We start from the raw sequence: 20,271 nt of genomic DNA on the forward strand, positions 1-20,271 counted from the left end.
AACTTCTGTCTCCTTTAGGATAGATGGATGGATAGTGGGTAAAAAAGGATACACTTTTAACTTACAAAGTGAAAGTGTTCCAGATAATATTTGAAAAATTTGGTTCAGTACAATAACAACGTAAACATAATCTAGTTAATATAGGAAGCAACATGTTTGTATAGCATACTTTTATTAATTTTCTTGCACAATGACAGCATAAATGGATATTTAGCCATGAAAATATGTTGCTGTCTTTATATTTTAGGAATGGGGTCAATCATGATATTTGAGAGATTTTGGTATAAAAAGGTTGAAAACCACTAGAGAAGACATTACCAGGCCTTAACAAAATTTGCACACTTATGCATTTTCTGTGCTGATTTTAGGAGATAATCTGTGGAATTCTGCTGAATGGTTTTAAACATGCTAAAATGTGTCAAACAGAGATGAGAATACTACAGTTATTGGTAGCTGAAAGCATAATCAAATTAGACAAAATATTTAATAAATGAACATCAAATTCAGTGAAGAGAGTTGTGGGCTTAGACATGATTAAAGAGAAGAAAAAAACCCCCACAAATTAACTGCTTAGTTTTTCTATATGTAAGTGTATGATAGTCTGTGGACCTGATTTTAAATGCGACCTATGGTGTTTTTTTATTCATTTTTTTTAATTCATTTATTTTTTATAGCCAAGCAAATTTGACAGCCAGTGATCATCATGTATTTTCATTACATGAAAAAGCGTTGCTTTGACATTTTGCTCTTCTGGAGAAAAGTCATATGAATTTGGAGGATTTTTCAGTTTAAGCCTAATAACCTGCGTAAAGTGCAACTCAATTGAAATGACCAAATTAAGACCAGTGGATATGTGAAATATGGCAAAGCTTTTAAGAAAAACACCTTTTCTTACCTACAATAATCATGCAACTTCATTTTCAAATATAAAGTTGAATTTTAAAATGTGTTTGACTCCTAAACCTGTTTCAGCTGCTTCTAACTGTGAGATGTTTGTTGTACAGAGGGATGTCAGAGCTCTCCAGCATGTACAAGGATTTATTGGTCATGCTTGCAGGAAGCATCCTTTTTGTACCATAAAATGTCTTCCAGCGCCTTACGCTCCCACAGATGTAGACCCTGTAATTTAATGTCGTCTGCATGTTAGCGTTCTCCTCCCCAGGCCACCCCGCTTGAATCGACTTTACATGCCAATCAAATCAAAGAAATCTGCCCTTCTCTGACTTACTTACCTATTTACGATGCATTATGTCTGGCTTTGGCATTACTGGTCCGAGCGGTCTGTTCTGTGGGGGTCAGCTGAGGTATTCTGCAGTCTCTACAGAAGTAGTTTACATTCTCAGCAAAGTCAGACAGTTCCCGCTTGAAGAATTCCTTGGGTTCAGCTCGTGCACGTAGCTGTTTGGCCTTTGTGTCGAGGTGGGAGAGGGGATCTTATTTCCTTTCCCCAAATTTTCATGAAAAACAGAAGGCTTCAGATATTTCAGCACATCAACACGGGCACTGGTTTTTTTTATTTTTTCTTGCCATTCCTCAGTCATTAGCGCAGGACCGCTCTGTGAAATGTGACTTATGTTGAAGCACTATAGCACTTTTTTTGAATGGGATGCAGATTAGTGGCCCTTCCGGCGTGTGCTCACACAGTGCTGAACCGAGCGCCTTCGTTCTCATTGTTTTTTCAGCTGAGCAGCGCGTTGGCCTTCTTCCTGTCTGTGAGCGACTTTTGAGAGGCTAGCTGGGAAAGAAGATCATGGCAGAACGAAGGGCTAATGCTCAATGTCCTGCAGCTACTTTCGATGTTATCACACATATAGGTCTCTGTGGCACACGGCCACATGCTTATTTGATTTAGTACAATATCAAGAGAAGGATTCTCTATGGCAAGCAGCTGTTTTTTTTTTTTTTTTTTGGACTCATGGCTTTGAAGATGTTTCTTCTGTTTATCTGTCTGTCTGTCTGTCTATCTGTCTGTCTGTCTGTCTGTCTGTCTGTTTATTGATTGATCAATATGTATGTCAATTAGTCTGTCTATCTATCTATCTATCTATCTATCTGTCTGTCTGTCTGTCTGTCTGTCTGTCTGTCTGTCTGTCTGTCTGTCTGTCTGTCTGTCTGTCTATCTATCTATCTATCTATCTATCTATCTATCTATCTATCTATCTATCTATCTATCTATCTATCTATCTATCTATCTATCTATCTATCTATCTATCTGTCTGTCTGTCTGTCTGTCTGTCTGTCTGTCTGTCTGTCTGTCTGTCTGTCTGTCTGTTGATTGATCAATATGTATGTCAATCAGTCTGTCTATCTATCTATCTATCTGTCTATCTATCTGTCTATCTATCTGTCTATCTATCTGTCTATCTGTCTATCTGTCTGTCTGTCTGTCTGTCTGTTTATTGATTGATCAATATGTATGTCAATCAGTCTATCTATCTATCTATCTATCTATCTATCTATCTATCTATCTATCTATCTATCTATCTATCTATCTATCTATCTATCTATCTATCTATCTATCTATCTATCTATCTATCTATCTATCTATCTATCTATCTATCTGTCTGTCTGTCTGTCTGTCTGTCTGTCTGTCTGTCTGTTGATTGATCAATATGTATGTCAATCAGTCTATCTATCTATCTGTCTATCTGTCTGTCTGTTGATTGATCAATATGTATGTCAATCAGGCTATCTATCTATCTATCTATCTATCTATCTATCTATCTATCTATCTATCTATCTATCTATCTATCTATCTATCTATCTATCTATCTATCTATCTATCTATCTATCTATCTATCTATCTATCTATCTATCTATCTATCTATCTATCTATCTATCTATCTATCTATCTAATATCGCTACATATTTCTGTCTGTCTGTCGATCTAATATCGCTACATATTTCTGTCTGTCTGTCGATCTAATATCGGTATATATTTCTGTCTGTCTCACTCAAACACATAGCATTTTCACAAGGTGGAATAAAAATGACATATCAAATTTATGTATCGATATCCAGAATATTTCTGATAATTGTCTATGTGCTGTCATTCAGGGTGACATCCAGCAGCTTCTTTTGGTGGCGGACCCTCGTGCAGCCTACGACTACTGTGAACACTACAGCCCTGACTGTGAAACCCCCCATCAGGACACACCACAGGCCCAGGAGCCCGAGGAGGAGGTCAGTATGTGTCTGGATCTGACCCAGACGTGTGTGTGTGCGTGCGTGCATGTGTGTGGTTTTGTGATGATGTATTGGTGGATTATATATGGTCTACACCCACAGGTTCTGTCTGGGGCTTTCTAGGCCTGGATTCAAAAACATGGCCAAAAATCTGAATTATTAATCAGAATTTAGTAGGGATGTGCACACGTAATAGTTGGGTTTTGTTCTAGTCAACTTGTAAAAACACTGTTTAAACTTTTCAAATAATTTTTTTGTTGGTGATTTTTTTCTTTCTTTCTCATATCCATATTGACATCTATGTATAAAATACTTTCCCGATTAATATCTCCTCTAAATATCACTGTCCTAATTGCATTAGCTGGCACTGTGGACACTTGACGTCGAGGGTATGAGAGGTCTTTCAAGCACAGCCAGGTGTAACAATAATGTTTTTATTGCCATATTTGGAGGAATAGTCATACTTGGTAGAATCATGCATCTCATGATGAGAATCTGATTTTATAGTGAAAAGAAAGTGTGAAACACTAAGAGAAAAAGTTTGTAAAAGTATTTTTAAGTATTGATATTTATTATTGTTCATTATTTTATATTTTTAATAAAAAAATTTTTTTTAAATTGGCTTATTTTAAAACTGTTACTGGTGATGTAACAGTTATTAAAGGGGTGGTTGATTGTGATTTCACTTTTCTAACTTTAGTTAAGGGGCATTATACCACCCCTTTAAACAAAATGTAAATTCACATACTTACTAATAGTAATATTCCTATTTTTTATGTGTTAGATTACTCAACTAAAACATTAATTTATGTCATTCTCTATTTAGTGTGTTATTGTGGTAAAAAATGTTTTATTAGAGCTGCTGGTCTGTACAAATTGTCCTTATGGAATCTATTGTGATGAATCACAAGTGTGATCTTGAGAGATTAAACCATCCTGCTAATCCCAAATTGAAACAGTGCGGTTTGTCTGGTTTGTCGATATTTAGCTTTTTCGGTGCATCAGTGTTTTCCAATAATATTTCACTGAATAACCAATGAGCTCACGGTGGAAACTATTTTCCCCCCTGCCACAGAGTCTGAGCCCACTTTTGAGTGGCGTGGAAATATATTTTTCTTTAATGACTCCTGCATGCTTGCTGGGAAAGTCTAGTTTCTCCCCTCCACAGCTAGCTCTGGAATACCTGGAAAAGTTATGTCTCTCAGCTGTTAAAGAACTCCTGATTGTAAAATGATGATAAATCACAGTAACTGCTGCTTGGGGTATTGAGAACTACACCACAACAGGGAATGGAAAATAGCTTCATGTATCGTGGAGAACGCCAGAGCAAAACCAATGGACAAATTAGTGAAGTAATACAGAATGGTAAAAACAAATTACATAACTATATAGTCAGCTTTTTAAAAACAGATGAAATATAGCTTTATAATCCGTGTTAACTTAAGAGCTATAACTCATCCCAGCATCAGCAATCTAAAATCTATATCTACATTAGGAAGTGCAGAGAACTTTAGACGGAGGTCCGTTCTATTCCCCTGCAAGGAGCTCCCTTGCGCCGTACCAAATGCTTTAAGACACGTGTGGGAAACAGGGACGCGTTTTTAATGGCCCAGGACGATATTTATGCCTTTCATCCAGCTCGCTGGCTACAGTCAGGGCAGGCTCCAAGCCTGGCAAGACCCTTTAATGCCGTAAACTGACTCGCAGCTGGATATTTCTTCCTTTTAGCTTTTTTTCTGTAGCCAGTGGAAAGCAGCCAGTCCACCAGGCCTCAGTTCTTTTTTCCCCCTGTTATTTTTATTAGCTCAGCTGATGCATTGGGACTTAATTTCATTCCTCTCTGATGGACAAAGGCACATCACAGAATGCCTGTTAACTTAATCTGTTGTGCCTCACCTTATGCTTGTGCACCTTATTAGAATCATAGAGGAAAACAAGCTCACAATTGGAAGCGTGTGTTTATAATTGTTTGTTTATAAATGCCATTTAATTATTGGGAAGGACTTAACAATAGCTCTTTGTTGAAATGCTAAATTGACTGCCATTTAAGTACATTAACAACTTTCAAAAAGTTTTGTGTGCAAGTGGCTTGGGAGTGTTACATTTAATAAGTACACTTTATGAGAAGCAGAATTATCCTATAAATTAATTATAAATTGCAACATACCTTGTGTGACATACGCACTGTGAATATACTGTACCATGTGAACTGTTTAACTTTACACAACAAAATGAAATGTTAAAAACCAGATCAGGTCTTTTACATTAACACTGCGTTCTTGTCATGTCTAAGAGGTGCTTCCATAAAGATTATAAAATGATAGTTCAGACTCTGATTGGATTTAAATTCTGATTGAAATAATTAATTTCAAGTCGTTGCTTATTAACTATAACACGTGGCTGTTTTTTATGTGACAAATTTCTGTTCCTCTGCTATTTTAAACTGCATGTAATGATGATAATGAATTAGTTTTTTGGTAATTATTAAAAATTCTCTTTATTGAATATTGAAAATTTAACTAAAGTTTGCTAAACACCAGCGGACTGATATGGCAGGTGGCTCAAATTTAGATACATTTAGTCCTGGTTTGCTTTGTGTTCACACTGTCATTTTTAAGACCAAACCTAAAGATACAAAAAATAAAAGGCTTTATGATGTAAATATGTATACTTACAGAAAATCCAAAACTACATTGTGTGCTGGGCTAAAAGTGCTCGTTGTATGTGTGTACATGATGGTATTTTTTACTAGTGAAGAACTAGTGAAGATCTTGTAAAATGTGTAAAGGAGTCGTAGACCTAAAGAATTTTCTCATATTTTGCGCTGTTAATCTGTCTCTTTTTTTCTAAGTACATTGTACTGTTAATCATTGCTTACATTGAATCATTTTTGTTTTATTCATGAAACATGATTCGTATGTAAACTGTTGAATTGAATTCGATTGGATACTGTGTGAACAAATGGATTTATGCAGAAATCCATTCTGCTCATGTTTCATGTACTCAAAGCATTTAATCTGGGCTTTTTGTACCATGCTTTGGATAAAAAAAGTGCCATGTAAGTCATCAAATCCTTCAAAGAAATTTGATAGATTTGATGTTTTAAACAGATGGGGAAGATCAGAGAAATTAAAGTTCTTAAATATTTGAACTACAAATGATTTATGTAGTTCACTGATCATCACCCATCATGTCAATGGCTTTAACACATTTTGCATGATTTAAGTTCTTATCCATTTGTATTTTGTATGATATACCATTAATATATCATACAATTCATCTTCCCTTTAGTATACAGTGACCCCAAAAAGTATTTGAACACTTAAGCCAAACTTGTGTAATGTATGAACACCATTGTATTATGTAGCAAAATATATATATTAAAGAAATATACAGCAAACATTTTTCAAGCAAAACACACAAAAAAAGTGTTACAGGTTGAAAATGACAGAACAATATAGATATATTGGTGAAAATTATGGCTACTGCAAAAAGTAAATGAACCTCGTTTTGATATTTTGTCTGCAAAGTTTACACATTTTTGGACATCAGGTAATCAAAAAGTGTTCAATTACGTTCTGAGGTCTCTAAACTGTATATAGGGACTTGAATCTTAAGATCCGAGTCTTTCTTTCTAACATGCATCCATCTCTCTCTCAGTACAATACTGAATACACGGATTATAATGAGTTCTATGACTACACAGAAGAAGTGACTGCCACTGAAAATCCCACTGACAACGTCCAAACTGAGACCAAGGTAAACACACACATCTGTATGGCCCAGATGAATGTCAATCATTGTGGGATTTTCTTCAGCCCGCCCATTTTCACACTATGTGGTCTCTGATTTATTACGCTCTACTGTTCTGTTGTCCTCATTCAATTTGCCTTTCTCTTTTCTCAAATACCATCACTTTCATCCGTACTTTCACTCAAATGCACCTGCACGTATTATTGAGAAAATATTGTAATTTGTCAAAAATAGTCTGTAATATTGTCACATAACGTCTCGGGTAACCGACTTCAAATAAAGTCGACTGTAACCCTTGTTGACTGAGAAGGGAACGAGACACTGCGTCGATACAACACTTTGGGGAACGCCCTTAGCGTAACGCATCTGAAGTATGAATGAAACTAATCCAATCCTGATTGGTGCTGCGTCATGACGTAACGTGGCGGCATACACGGAAGCTACAAAGGGACAACGGCACACAACAGTTAGCTTCTGCGATGAAGCAAGTTGCTCCCAGGCAGGGGAAGGCATGGCGGAGGGACGCAGTGTCTCGTTCCCTTCTTAGGGAACAAGGGTTACTGTCGTAACCCAAGACGTTCCCTTTCGAGGGAACTCAAACTGTGTTGATACGACACTTTGGGGAACGAGTACCCACTATTCCACAACAAGCCCTGCCTGTCCCAGTGTGAAGCTGCGCACAGACACACTTAGGACGAGAGCACTAGAGTGCCTGGCGTAGAAGGAATATCCAGGCTATAAAATATGATAAAAGTATGAGGGGTGGCCCATCCTGCTGCATCGCACACTTCTTGGATCGGGCCCCTGAAAGGAGGGCTCTAGAGTACGCCATGCCTCTGGTTGAATGAGCCCTCATGGCCAAAGGTGAAGGCAAACTGCGCACCTGATAAGCCATAGATATTGCCTGAACGATCCATTTGTTGATGGTCTGTTTAGATGCGGGAAGCCCCTTCTTGGGCGACACATACCAGCAACTGGTCTGACTTCCGCCATGAAGAGGACCTCTGAATATATATCTTGAGAGCTCTGACAGAGCAAAGCAAATGAAGTCTCTCTTCAGCCGCCGTCATGTGAGGTGGGCCGTACGAACAGCTGATGTCTCCCCAGAGGCCCATCACCCAGAGGAGCGTGGAAAGCCGCAATGGCAGCCACGTTCACCTTGAATGTGGACGGGGTAAGACTAGCTGAGAAGCGATCTTGGATGAACTCCAGCACTGAAGCCACCGGGCAGTTAACTGGGTCCACCTCACACTCTCTACACCAAGTGGAAACACATTCCACTTTAGGCCGTACAATCTCCTCGTGGAAGGAGCTCTGGAACTGAGTATGGTCTCAACCACTCCAGCTGACAGGCCAGCCAGGTATTGAGCCCCCTCAGGTGCCAGGCCCAAAGTTTCCACAGGTCTGGTCGAGGGTGAATATTGAGCCCCTGGCCTGTGGAAGCAGATCCCTCCACAGAGGCCTGCCAGGAGTGCTATGATGTTTGAAAACCATACCTGGGCCAGCCAGTACGGGGACTACTAGAAGTAGGCTGATCCCGTCTCAACGGACCCTCTCCAGAACTCCCGGGAGCAGAGCGATCGGGGGAAAGGCATAGCCTCAGCCACATCTGTACCATGGCATCCAACCCCAATGGGGCTGGATGGGTGAGAGAAAACCACAGTGGACAGTAGGATATTCCTCGAGACGTGAACAAATCCACTTCCACTGGGCCGAACCTCTCCCATATCGTCTTCACCACCTCGGTGTGAAGTCTCCATTCCCCAGGCCTCAGCCCCTGCCTCAACAGGATGTCTGCTCTCTGATTCTAGTCCCCTGGGACATGCATTGCTCTGAGAGATAACAGTTTCCCCTGGGACCACAGGAGGATCTGATGCGCCAATCTGGATAGAGGGCGTGATCTCAGAACCCCCTAATGAATCAAGTAGGAGACCACCGACACATTCTGCGTGGTGACCCCTGAGGTCTGGGAGGAAGCTCCTCAGAGCCCTGCCATCCATGACCGCGCCCCAGCTCGTGAGGGAGGCGTCTGTCGAAAAGGCTTTCCGGCGACATGACGCTTCCAACATGGGGCCTTGGGACAGAAACCAAGCTTTTTTCCACTTAGATAGGGAACGAAGGCATCTGCGCGTAACCCTGATCATGCGGAACGGGTTCACCCTCAGGGAAAACCCCTTGGTTTTCAACCACCTGCTGGGCCCTCATGTGCAGCAGGCCGAATGGAATGACGTTGGATGCTGCTGCCCTAACACTCTCTGAAAATGTTTTATAGTGATGGCTTGGCCTAGCTTTATCCTGGTCACTGTGGCCTGGATGGACTCGATCCGTGCAGGAGACACTTGTGCCTGCATCGTGACCGAGTCCCACACCACTCCCAGGAATGTGGTTCTCTGGGCTGATGCCAACACGCTTTTTTTTGTGTTGAGTCTCAACCCCAGGCTCTGGATGTGGGCAAGGATGACATTGATGCCGAACTGCCAGCTCTGGTGACTGGGCCATAATAAGCCAGCCGTCAATATAATTTAGCACCCTGATAGATACCCTGAAGCCTCAGTGGAGCTAGAGCTGCATCCTTGCATTTGGGAAAATGGGAGAGAGCTAGGCCGAACGGAAGAACCCAATATTGGGTTACGAGCCGTTACAATATATTTGTCTTTCATCCCTCGAGAATAAAGTAAACAGGTGCGAGGCTGAAACATCGGCACGGATGTACGCGTCGAGATATTTCTTAATGAACACTGTCAGCACCCTCAGGAGCTGACTGTGAATGCCTTGCACCCAAACAGTATTATTTCACAGATCGCGTGTGTCCCTTTTATTGCAGACCCGTAATCTACGCGCTGCCTCGGCAAACGCAAGATTCGAGTCGTTCACAATATATTAGGCTTTCATCTCTCCAGAAGAAAGTCAACAGGCGCTAGGCTGAAACACCCGAAAATGCACGTCGAGATGTATCTCAATGAACACAGCCAGCACCCTCAGGAGCTGACTGTGCATGCCTCGCACCCACACAGAATCCTTATTGCAGAGTAGACCAGTAATCTACGCGCTGCCTCAAACGCGAGATCCGAGCCACTATAGATTCTGTATTGCAATGCAGACTTTAATCTATGCACTGCCTCGGCAACGCGAGATCCCAGCCACAGAATCTTTATTGCAGAGTAGACCCGTAATCTACGCGCCGCCTCGGGAAACGTGAGATCCGAGCCGCTAGATTCTATATTGCAATGCAGACCTTTATTTGAAGTTCTTACGGGATAAACAACACCAAATAGGACAGACAATTTGACACAGAGCACTTGCTGAAGAGCAAAAAGCTAACTCTGTTGTGTCCTTTGTAGCTTCCGTGTATGCTGTCACATGCCACGTCATGACACAGCACCAATCAGGATTGGATTAGTTTAATTCATATTTCAGATGCGTTACGCTAAGGGCGTTCCCCAAAGTGTCATATCGATGCAATTCGAGTTCACTCGAAAGGGAACTAATACTTGTCAGGGTTCTCTGGTTAGGTTTAATCTTAGTTTTCATCACATGGTTTGTGTTTTCACCTTAGTTTGTCGTCATGGTTGTTAATTTGATTCTTTACTGTATTCAGGTGTGTGTCATTGTGTTCAGGTGTTCACATCTCCATTATCCTCTAACTATTTAAGTTCAGTTCAGTTTGTGTTCATGATCGGGTCTCGTATGTGTAGTTTTTTTGGATGTACCTCGTTGGATTATCCAGTTGGATCATTAAAGCCTGTTAACTTTCATCATCGTCTTCTTTGTGTGCTTAATATCTCCCTCACAACCCGTGACAATAATACTGTCAAAGAGAAAAAATAAATGTAGCTGTTTTTTCTTGACATATTAGAAAAGTAGCACAAAACATTATATCCTATATCAATTTCTGATGATAAATGTTGCACTGAGTTTTTATTTTTATTTTATTTTTATTTGTGGACAGTTTTATTTCTTTCAAGTGATTTAAACCATCTATTATGTTGAAGTTTAAAGTTACCGGCCAGCTGTTGAATTTGATTTACTTGCAAATCCAACTTTTACTTGCAGTTTAACACTTGTACATATTTCAAATTCAGATATAAACAAGAATAAGCGTTTTTTTATTTTATTTTTATGTGAATCTCTTGTGTGATGTTTACTCATAGCCCAGCACTGCTGACACGGTTGACTACTATGTTGAGCAGGACTATGGCACTGAAGCCCCTTCCGTTCCAGCCAATGAGGTAAAGATCTGCATGCTCCTACATTTTATTTTCCATTGTCTATTTTAAGAGGGATTCTATTCAAATATCTTTCTTTTGGTGCAGGTGATAAATGAAATCGAATTTGCAGACTTTAGAAAACTATTTTGCACCTTATTTTCTGATAAATTAAAGTAATTGTTATATATCATATTGCTACTAAATGAGATGCCAACTCTATTTGAGGTCATTTATTTTGGTTTGTCTTAACTGACTGGTTGTACATTAGTCTGATTTTTATGGTTACACAATCAAATACAAACCTCCATTTAATAATTATGTTCAACTGAAAGTATTGATTTATGTTATTTCCAAAGTTTGATGATTGTCACAGTCTGTTCTAAGACATCACATGAATGGAGTCTAAATGATGAACATCCAGCTTTAACCAGAACAGTATGTCTTGCATTTAGCGATGGCCAAATGTCTGCTTCAAATGATACACCTACATTGACTGACGCAGCCTCATAAAGTACGCCTGGTGTACAATACAAAGGCTGGGATTAACTGGAGAAATGTTAATTCCTTTTGTTTAATGCATCAAGGCCCCTGGGTGAGGAAGACTGTCAGACTTGATGCCAAAATTGCTTTCCAAAAAAAATAAAAAAATTCCAAATTGTTTAATTCTTAGTGGAAGGCACATGATGTACAGAGTAAGATGAGGCACCAGTGCAGCCTTATCACATGCAAGGCTAGTGTGGTTTGCAGTTAACTGAACTGATTCAATTATTTTTTTTAATAATCTTTTTTTAATAGCTATAAATAAGCTATAAATACACTAGCAATAATACCTAAACATTTATCAAGGATTTTTATTTGGAAGAGATTGGACATTTTAATTTCTATTCACTGCAGTGGCAAAAATATTGAATGTTGTTTCACCAAGATTCACCTAGTGTTTGGACACTTTTTGACACTTCTGAAGAAGGTCCAAAAGAATGAGGGTCATTGCATTAGATAAGTAAATATAAAATAAATGCCATCTGCAAACAAATAATGGTTTTCTGAGAAATATCAGGTATTTTAGTGATTTTTAGTGGATGTATGCATTTTGTCATGTGGTCATGTTGCCATATACTGTGGTCTTCAGTTTGAACATTGTCTATTTTTTATAAAGATTATATTATATATTGAACAGACATTAGACCAATTACACACTGTCCAAACCTGCTCCTGGAGGGTCACTGTACTGCAGAGTTCAGCTCTAACTTGCCTTGACAAACCTGCATGGAAGTTTCTAGTATGCCCAGTAAGACCTTGATTAACTGTTTCATATGTGTTTCACGAGTTCACACTTACATATAATTAGATGGAGTAAAGCTTTATGCGTATTTGGTGTGCTGTCCGGGGGGAGGGCTCTGAGTTTGGACTCCCCGGTTGGAATAGTTAGAACTAAAAGTGTGGAAAAGGGGTGGTGGAGGGATGCTGATAAACTGTCAACGAACAGAGGTAAGTCTACTGTGTATATATTTACCTCTTATCGTTGATTAACTGAATGTTCTCCACTCATGTTAATTATGTTCATTTTCTGAACGTGCTCCTCCCAAACTTTGTTAATAAAACATCATTTAATTGGAGTTGGAGCTAAACTTTATAGGAAAATGTCCCTCCAAGAGCAGGATTGGACACCCCTTGTCAGAACCAAAGTATTCCATTTAAAATTATGCTTGCCAGTGCAATTTTACCTATAGAGCTTCATTAAAAAGTTCATTAAAAAGACTGTCTTCCCTGTTCCCTTTATTCGATGACCTCCTGCCTCCCCTGGCTTGGCAGAATCCTTTGCCAAAAGAGGAAATTGTTGACGACTACATTACAGGGATAGAAGAAGTTGGAGTGGATCCCACCATTACCACCAATGAGAATGTGGAAATTGTGGAGTCCAAAAACACTAATGAAGCCGAAACCCTGGACTTTAAGGAATACGACATTAACGAATATGATGCAAAAGAGATAGACCCCAGCAATTATGACGATTCATTCTATGACTACAATACTAATGGTGGCAAACCCACTGGATCCACCTACGAGGATGAGTTCGGACCGGGCCGACCTGCTGAAACGCAAGTCACGGAGAGTAATGTGAGTTGACTTCTCCCTTCTTTATGCTTGAATCAAGTCAATTGTGTAGCAAGCAATATTGTCTTGCATTGTTTTTTTTATTTTATGTCATTGTAACCTCATAATTGTGCTTCTAATGCTCCTAATACTAATACTAGAAATAATGGATATTTAATTTACTACATTTCAGTATGTCTGCTAACACATCAGCATGTGAAAGTCTCTCAATTGGAGCCGTTTTGCTTGTGGTGTGTGGGAGACAGGAAATGAAATGTTAGCAGTGTTTGCAGTGTTGATCTGATATAACTTGAGACTTATTTTCACTGTTTAGCACAAGAACTCATTCACACAGACACTGTGTGGCCTCAAAACCACAGTGGCTTTGTGCTCCATTTTTTCATTCCTGGAGAGAAATATCATCTTGGTTCACAAACAATAAACACACACACTGACAGACTGAATTTATTGGATGATGCTTGTGCTAAATGGCTGTAAACATATTATCAAATGTCTTTCTCTGTGGGTCTTATAAGTGGACATTATAGGAAAAGATGGAGTTCACACTTGATTTCTAATCATCCTCACAGTAGTGACTGAGCATGTTCACCACTTAGCTTTATAGAGTAGTGCAGACCATTTTGGGCATTAGCTGTAGTGCTTAATGTAGTGTTTTACAGTTGTTTGGTCTACAGGAGAAGTACTTCCTCTGTCATTAAATTTCAGTTTGTTTTTGCCTCTGTTGTAGGTTGGTGGAGGCTATGGTGGTGAGAAGGGGCAAAAAGGTGAACCTGCAGTCATTGAGCCGGTAGGTAAACTCTCTGCATGAGGCTTTTACAATTTTGTACCAAATGAAATGCAACTATAATAACGCATTAGATTTTCCCCACTCAATATGGTGTCAGTTCAGGATATGGTAGGCTGCTAATCGTATATGAAATATTATATGAAGCAAAATATAATTCAATATTTAAATATTAATATAAATGCATTACTGCAAAACATTTTTAGGGCTGGTAAGATTTTTATGTTTTATGTTTTTGAAAGAAGTTTTTAATGCTCACTAAGGCTGCATTTATTTGATCAAGAATACAGTAAAAAAAGAAGAAATATTGTCAAAAATTATTACTTTTTAAAATGATCCTTTCTGTTTGAATATATTTTAAAATATCATTTATTTATTTAATGGTAAAGTTGAATTTTAAGCATCATTACTTCAGTCTTCAGTGTCACATGATCCTTCAGAAAGTCTTCTAATATGCAGATTTGTTGCTCAATCATTTTTATTATCGTTGTTGAAAGCAGTTGTGCTGCTTAAATATTTTTGTAGAAGCCATAATATTTCATGATTCATTGATGAATAGAAAGTTCAAAAGTTTTTATTGGAAGTATTTATTGGAACTGCTTTTGTATTTTGGCAAAGTAGTCGTGCCTCCCTTCCAATTATTCTTTGTACGGGAATGGTAAGATGGTAGTAGTAGGAAAGAAGATTTTTACATTAATACTTTCAAATGTCAACGTATTATTAATCAGATTCTGACAGCAGTTGCATCATTCACTTTTCTTTAATAGTGGAAAACAGGAGATGTGTTCAGTTGAACTAATGAGCCACATCTATGGGTTCCTTTTCGTTCATCACTGATTTTCTTTTTTATTTCTGCGCTGCTCAAACTGTGAGATTTACGGCCTTCCCAGCATGCTACCTTACTCATGTTTTTCTTCTTCTCTCTTCTTCGATTCTATTCAGGGGATGCTTGTAGAGGGACCCCCAGGACCATCAGGGCCCGCCGTGAGTATCACATTTTTTCCACACTCTTCACACATGGAGAAACTCCATAGGAAAAAACACGTTATGGAAAATGTCAGCATGGAGTTGGCGTGAGTGTTTCTGTGTATGTTACATTACATTTGCATGTCTTTTTTTCAGGGCCTCCCCGGCACTCCAGGTATACAAGGCTCCCCAGGCCTCCACGGAGATCCTGGTGAGAGAGTAAGTTGACGTTTCTCAGAAAATCCTCCCTCATCTGTGTTACTCATAATGCTTTTTGTGGTGTTAAGACACCTCATTGATGTAGATACACCAGTTATAGGTAACAGTAGCCCTGGCAGAACTTTTCACAGCCCCTTTTCACTTTTATTAGAGAAGTTAGTAGATTTTGACCTCCACATAAAGACAATGGTAAAGTTTGCATTGAGAGAATAAGCTAATGACAAGCAGCATGTCTTAACTATGTGAATGAGCAGATGTGTGTATTAGAAAGACCTGGGAGACCACGTTGAAACCAGATCTGTCTATAAATCCTCACACTAATAACACTTCCAGAGGAGCAGCAGACCTTATAACCTCACATACACATTAACACATACTCATTCTCCCGTTGATCCTTATGTCCGGTGCTGTTCGCACCATTTTTAAAGATTGTAAATTAGCTATGTAGATTATTGCACAGAGAATAGCTGTCCTCCATACAAACAAACAGCTGGACTTTTTTTCCTCTTTACGGTGGTGGAGCTTGGCCTCCTCTTCTCCACCTCACGCAGAGTTAACTCTTCCAATGCATTCTGGGAAAGGCACTCCCACCTTCACTGTCCTGCATCTCCCAGCACAAAGAGATTTTTTGTCCGTGAGGGAAAGCGATTTCCCAGTCTCACTTTGATGTCCATCAGCTCCTTCTCATATGAAGCCAAACTCTGTAGACGAAAATACATAATTAACAACGATGGCCACTTCCCTTGATGGCCTGACCCTTTTACACCACACATTCTCCTTGCTATATACGGAAGCACATGTATGTATATGTTACGTAGAAGGGAAGTTTGCCCAGCCTTCACAATACACACACACTCGCACAATTATACCGTCATATGGGAACAATTTAAAGTGAGCCGTCTACAAGAGGAGCGTGACATGGCTGCTAAAGAGATCTCTTCACAGAACTACCCTAGCAGCATTCCATCATAATGTGTGTGCATGCGCTACAGTCCTCCCCGCTTTCCTTGTGGGGTGTCACTTTCATTACGAGCACACACACAAATAAACAACGCAATGAAAGGAACTATAAACAACACAAAACACACATAAACCTCTGTATAAATATAAAGCGAAATAGTCTATTTTTATGGGATAATAACCAGGCTTTAGTACATTAGCTATTTTTGATTTTGGGTGTAAGGAACGCTGCGGAAATCTCCTGCAGTTTAGGTGCAATTTGTGAAAGAGCCACAGCATTTTTCTCTTAAAAGTTTAGTCAAGCTTTTGTGATTTTTGTTTATGTGAACTGTTTAGGGATTTTGAGTATATTTAGGTTACCTAACCGACAATTTAAAATGATCCTACAGTATTTTTCATTTGCTTGTGTGTATTTTACACTTCAAAGAAACCGGCCTGATGCTCTTTCCATGACTCTAGTTTTCTTTTTTGTCCAGCCATTTACATGTTCGTTTCCCACACGCTTTATGCCTCATTTCCTTCTGCTCTCCCTCCTTCTTTTCTCTCTCTCTTCTTCTCGCAGGGTCCTCCTGGTCGTCCGGGTTTGCCAGGCGCAGATGGAGCTCCTGGGCCCTCTGGCACCATCCTTATGTTGCCGGTAAGCTTCTCCAACCCATACATTTCCAATGATTCTGATTGAGGACAAGCTTTTCCAGCCCTTAATCTTAGAGAAACCACCAAACTTATCTCAGATCAGATGCAAATGGCCACTTCCTCTAACATTAGACAAATTACTGTCATTGTAAACGTCCCAGAGGGTTATGAATTGTTACAGCTGTGAAGAGCCCCAACCCCACCCAGTAACCCCACTGCACTCTCTACAGTAACTCTACACAAACTGGCAGATGCAAACCCATAATGACAAGACTGACGAAGCCACTTTATGTTGTAGCAACTCCAGTGGCTCCTCTAAATTCCAGCATGTAGTAAAAGTACTGAAATAAACTTAAGATTTCTGTGTTTGTGGATGTTTCTCTGACAGTTCCGCGCTGGTGGAGAATCTTCAAAAGGTCCAGTGGTGACGGCACAAGAAGCTCAGGCCCAAGCCATCCTCGCCCAGGCCCGGGTGTGTCCCCTTGTTCATGTTGCCTTGAATGATTTTTATTTATTTATTTATCTGGCTGAAACTAGTGTGTTAGGTGCAGAGAATGTATATGAGCAAGTTTAAAGCGACTGTTAAAACCAAGGCAGGTTTATAGCTCTCATAACACTCTATGGTACATGGAAATGTACCAGTTGCCAGTAATATAACTTATGTACTCTACTGCAGTTAATGTCAGCTTTGCAATCTTTTTTTTTCTTTTTTTCGGCCCTGTAGTTGACTATGCGGGGACCACCTGGTCCAATGGGATTGACAGGACGCTCCGGCCCCGTGGTAAGTGTCCCATCTCTAACTGACATACATAAAAATGCTCAATATTTAGGAAAACAATTAAATGCAATTAAATTATGCATTTTCAGCAAAATAAAACAATGTTACTCAATTATATTACTGAATAGAACCACAATTTTTTTTAAACAAAATTTAGCTTTTTACCTAACGTTCTTTAATTCATACAACAAGAAATAAAGATACTTATTTAAAGCAATATATATGTATATATATATATGACAGTCTGAATCTGGATTTTTGTAATCTGATTATAGTTTACGGAAATTATTCATGTAGTCGTAACAGTAAATTAATTAATTAAACAATTTTACAAACTATGTAAAAATATATTGCACACAATGAAATTAAGTTGTGAACAAAAAGTTCAGGAATTGCGACGCTTGTTTAGTTTAAAACATTTTATTTATTTATTACTTTGAATATAGATGAGGAACACAGATGAGCCGCCTGCTGCTTAAATAAACATCATCTAAAAGCCACATGCATGCCAAGATTTACGTTCATAAATGTCTCTTTTTCTTTTCCCATATCTTCCTTTTGAACCCAACTTCCTCCAGTTGACATCACACAAACACTGATAGGAACATATGTTACATTCATCTTGCAGTGATTTATGACCAGAAAATGAACAGTTCTTCTGTGCTGATGTGCTTTCAGGCTGTCTCTGCTGTTAATTTTCACATTCCTTTCTCAAATTTCTTTTGTAATTTGTGTGTTGCTGTATTTCATCCGCTTGAGATGAATCATTCTAAGAATGCCCACAGAATTCCTCTCATTCTTTTCTACAGCTGCCTCCAAATCAAATGCCCTTTAAAAGCAATGGCAGAGGAATGTGTTTGGGTTGCCAGCGTGTGACCCAAACACAGCTCCGCGCATATGATATTGGTGTTTAGAAAGGTGTGTGAGACGTAAAACTAATCTGTATGTGTGTGTTTCAGGGTGGTCCTGGTGCAAATGGTGCTAAAGGAGAAAGTGGAGATCCTGGCCCACAGGTGACTTTCTCTTTAGACTTTAGAGTCCTGTTTTAACTACTTTCATTCGTGTAATTTTGATTTACAGTATAGACAGAGAGACATTTTTCTAGTGTTTCCTATTTACACTACCCATCAACAGTTTTTGAAAGAAGTTTCTTATGCTCACCAAGGCTGTTTAATTGACCAAACAGTAATATTGTGAAGTATTTCACATTTTTAAATGTAATTTATTCCTGTGATGGTAAAGCTGAATTTTCAGCATCATTACTCCAGTCGTCAGTGTAACATGATCCTTCAGAAATCACTCTAATATGCTGAAATGAAACATTTCTTATTATTATCAATGTTGAAAACAGTTGTGCTACTTAATATTTCAGTGGACAGTGACTGACAAAAGAACAGCATTTATTTAAAACAGAAATATTGTAACATTTGAAATGTCTTTACGGTCACTGTTGATCATTTTAATTCATCCTTGATGAATAAAAGTATCCCTTTCAAAATAAATAAATAAACCTTACTGAGCCCAAACTGTTGAATGGTAGTGTACTTGTCAGCTTGGGTTGAGGGTAATGTTATTATACGATAAGCACATTACATAATCATATAATCACTTTGTTTTATTATTTATTTAATGTGTTTTCTTAATTTATGATTAAAATTAAGTTTTTGGATAATTAAAGGTATATTTAAGATGCGCTACATTGTAGGATATTTTGTAGTTGTGGAAAGCATGTGTCATGCTTAGAGTGCTTTTAGCCCACTCAAATTATGTTTTTAAACGCATCAAAATACTGCTTTTAAACAAGAAATAAACCAAAGTGCTTCAGTGGAATCCAATTGTAGTCATTATTTGTTGCGGATAAATGAACAGAATTTGGGTGTTGCGTCAGAGATTTGCTCTGTCTTGGAACCCACAGATGTTACCGCCATAAACTTTAACGCTGTCAAAACAATTAGCTTGCTCCTTTTCGATGTATAGCTTATATGCAATTGAATGCAAAATATGTTGGGGGATAAATACTTGTCCGCAGTTAAATAGCACTTTCTAGTGTAAAAAACATATGTGCTTCTAACTCTGGAGCACAGAATCTCAGTCAGCTGATGGTGAGGAAAAAGTATTGAACTTTAAGTGTTACTTTACAGAAAAAAACGCTTTTGGCAAACGTTTTCAAAATAATGATTTCACCGTTTTTTTTTTAGTTTTTTTTTTTACTTGCCATTTATCAGTAGACGCTTTCATTACAGAAGTTTATGTGTTTTTTTTTTAGGGGCCAAGAGGACTTCAAGGCCCTACTGGATCACCTGGAAAATCAGGCAAGAGGGTAAGAATTGGAAAATTCTGCTCATGCTGTCATTTAGTCTCTGGTCTGCCACACGACATGACATTAGAGTTGAAAAGGCAAAAAGGTGACATATACATAATACATCTACAATACTGCTGCTGAAGTACTCTGGCAAAGTGAAGCTGAAAGGCTTTACGCAAGTAGCCTACTGTTCGCTCTCCAACCATGCACCAGATTTTCCGTGAAACTGTCTGTGTCCATTAGCCTTGACCTTAATTTACCTGTTTCAGCTTAACAGAATGACAGATGTCCATTGGATCCGCATCCACATCTGCCAGTTTTAGTGCCAAACGTTTCTCAGATTCTCCTTTGACACAGTTTATTCACA

At 38.9% G+C, this 20,271-nt stretch overlaps 1 protein-coding gene across 1 annotated transcript in view; it reads left to right on the forward strand.

Moving 5' to 3' along the window:
• The window catches only part of col11a1b (collagen, type XI, alpha 1b), an 86,578-nt gene that overhangs the window by 18,678 nt on the left and 47,629 nt on the right, over positions 1-20,271 (forward strand). The window contains exons 5-16 of the mRNA XM_079875767.1: positions 3,058-3,183; positions 6,847-6,945; positions 11,091-11,168; positions 12,960-13,265; positions 13,990-14,049; positions 14,989-15,030; positions 15,169-15,231; positions 16,754-16,828; positions 17,213-17,296; positions 17,549-17,605; positions 18,562-18,615; positions 19,869-19,922. Of these exons, the coding sequence (XP_079731893.1) occupies positions 3,058-3,183; positions 6,847-6,945; positions 11,091-11,168; positions 12,960-13,265; positions 13,990-14,049; positions 14,989-15,030; positions 15,169-15,231; positions 16,754-16,828; positions 17,213-17,296; positions 17,549-17,605; positions 18,562-18,615; positions 19,869-19,922 (1,098 nt within the window). The remainder of the gene's footprint in view (positions 1-3,057; positions 3,184-6,846; positions 6,946-11,090; positions 11,169-12,959; positions 13,266-13,989; positions 14,050-14,988; positions 15,031-15,168; positions 15,232-16,753; positions 16,829-17,212; positions 17,297-17,548; positions 17,606-18,561; positions 18,616-19,868; positions 19,923-20,271) is intronic.

This window comes from Squalius cephalus (genome assembly GCF_949319135.1).
Source record: "Squalius cephalus genome assembly, chromosome: 7".
NCBI classification, from domain to species: Eukaryota; Metazoa; Chordata; class Actinopteri; order Cypriniformes; family Leuciscidae; genus Squalius; species Squalius cephalus.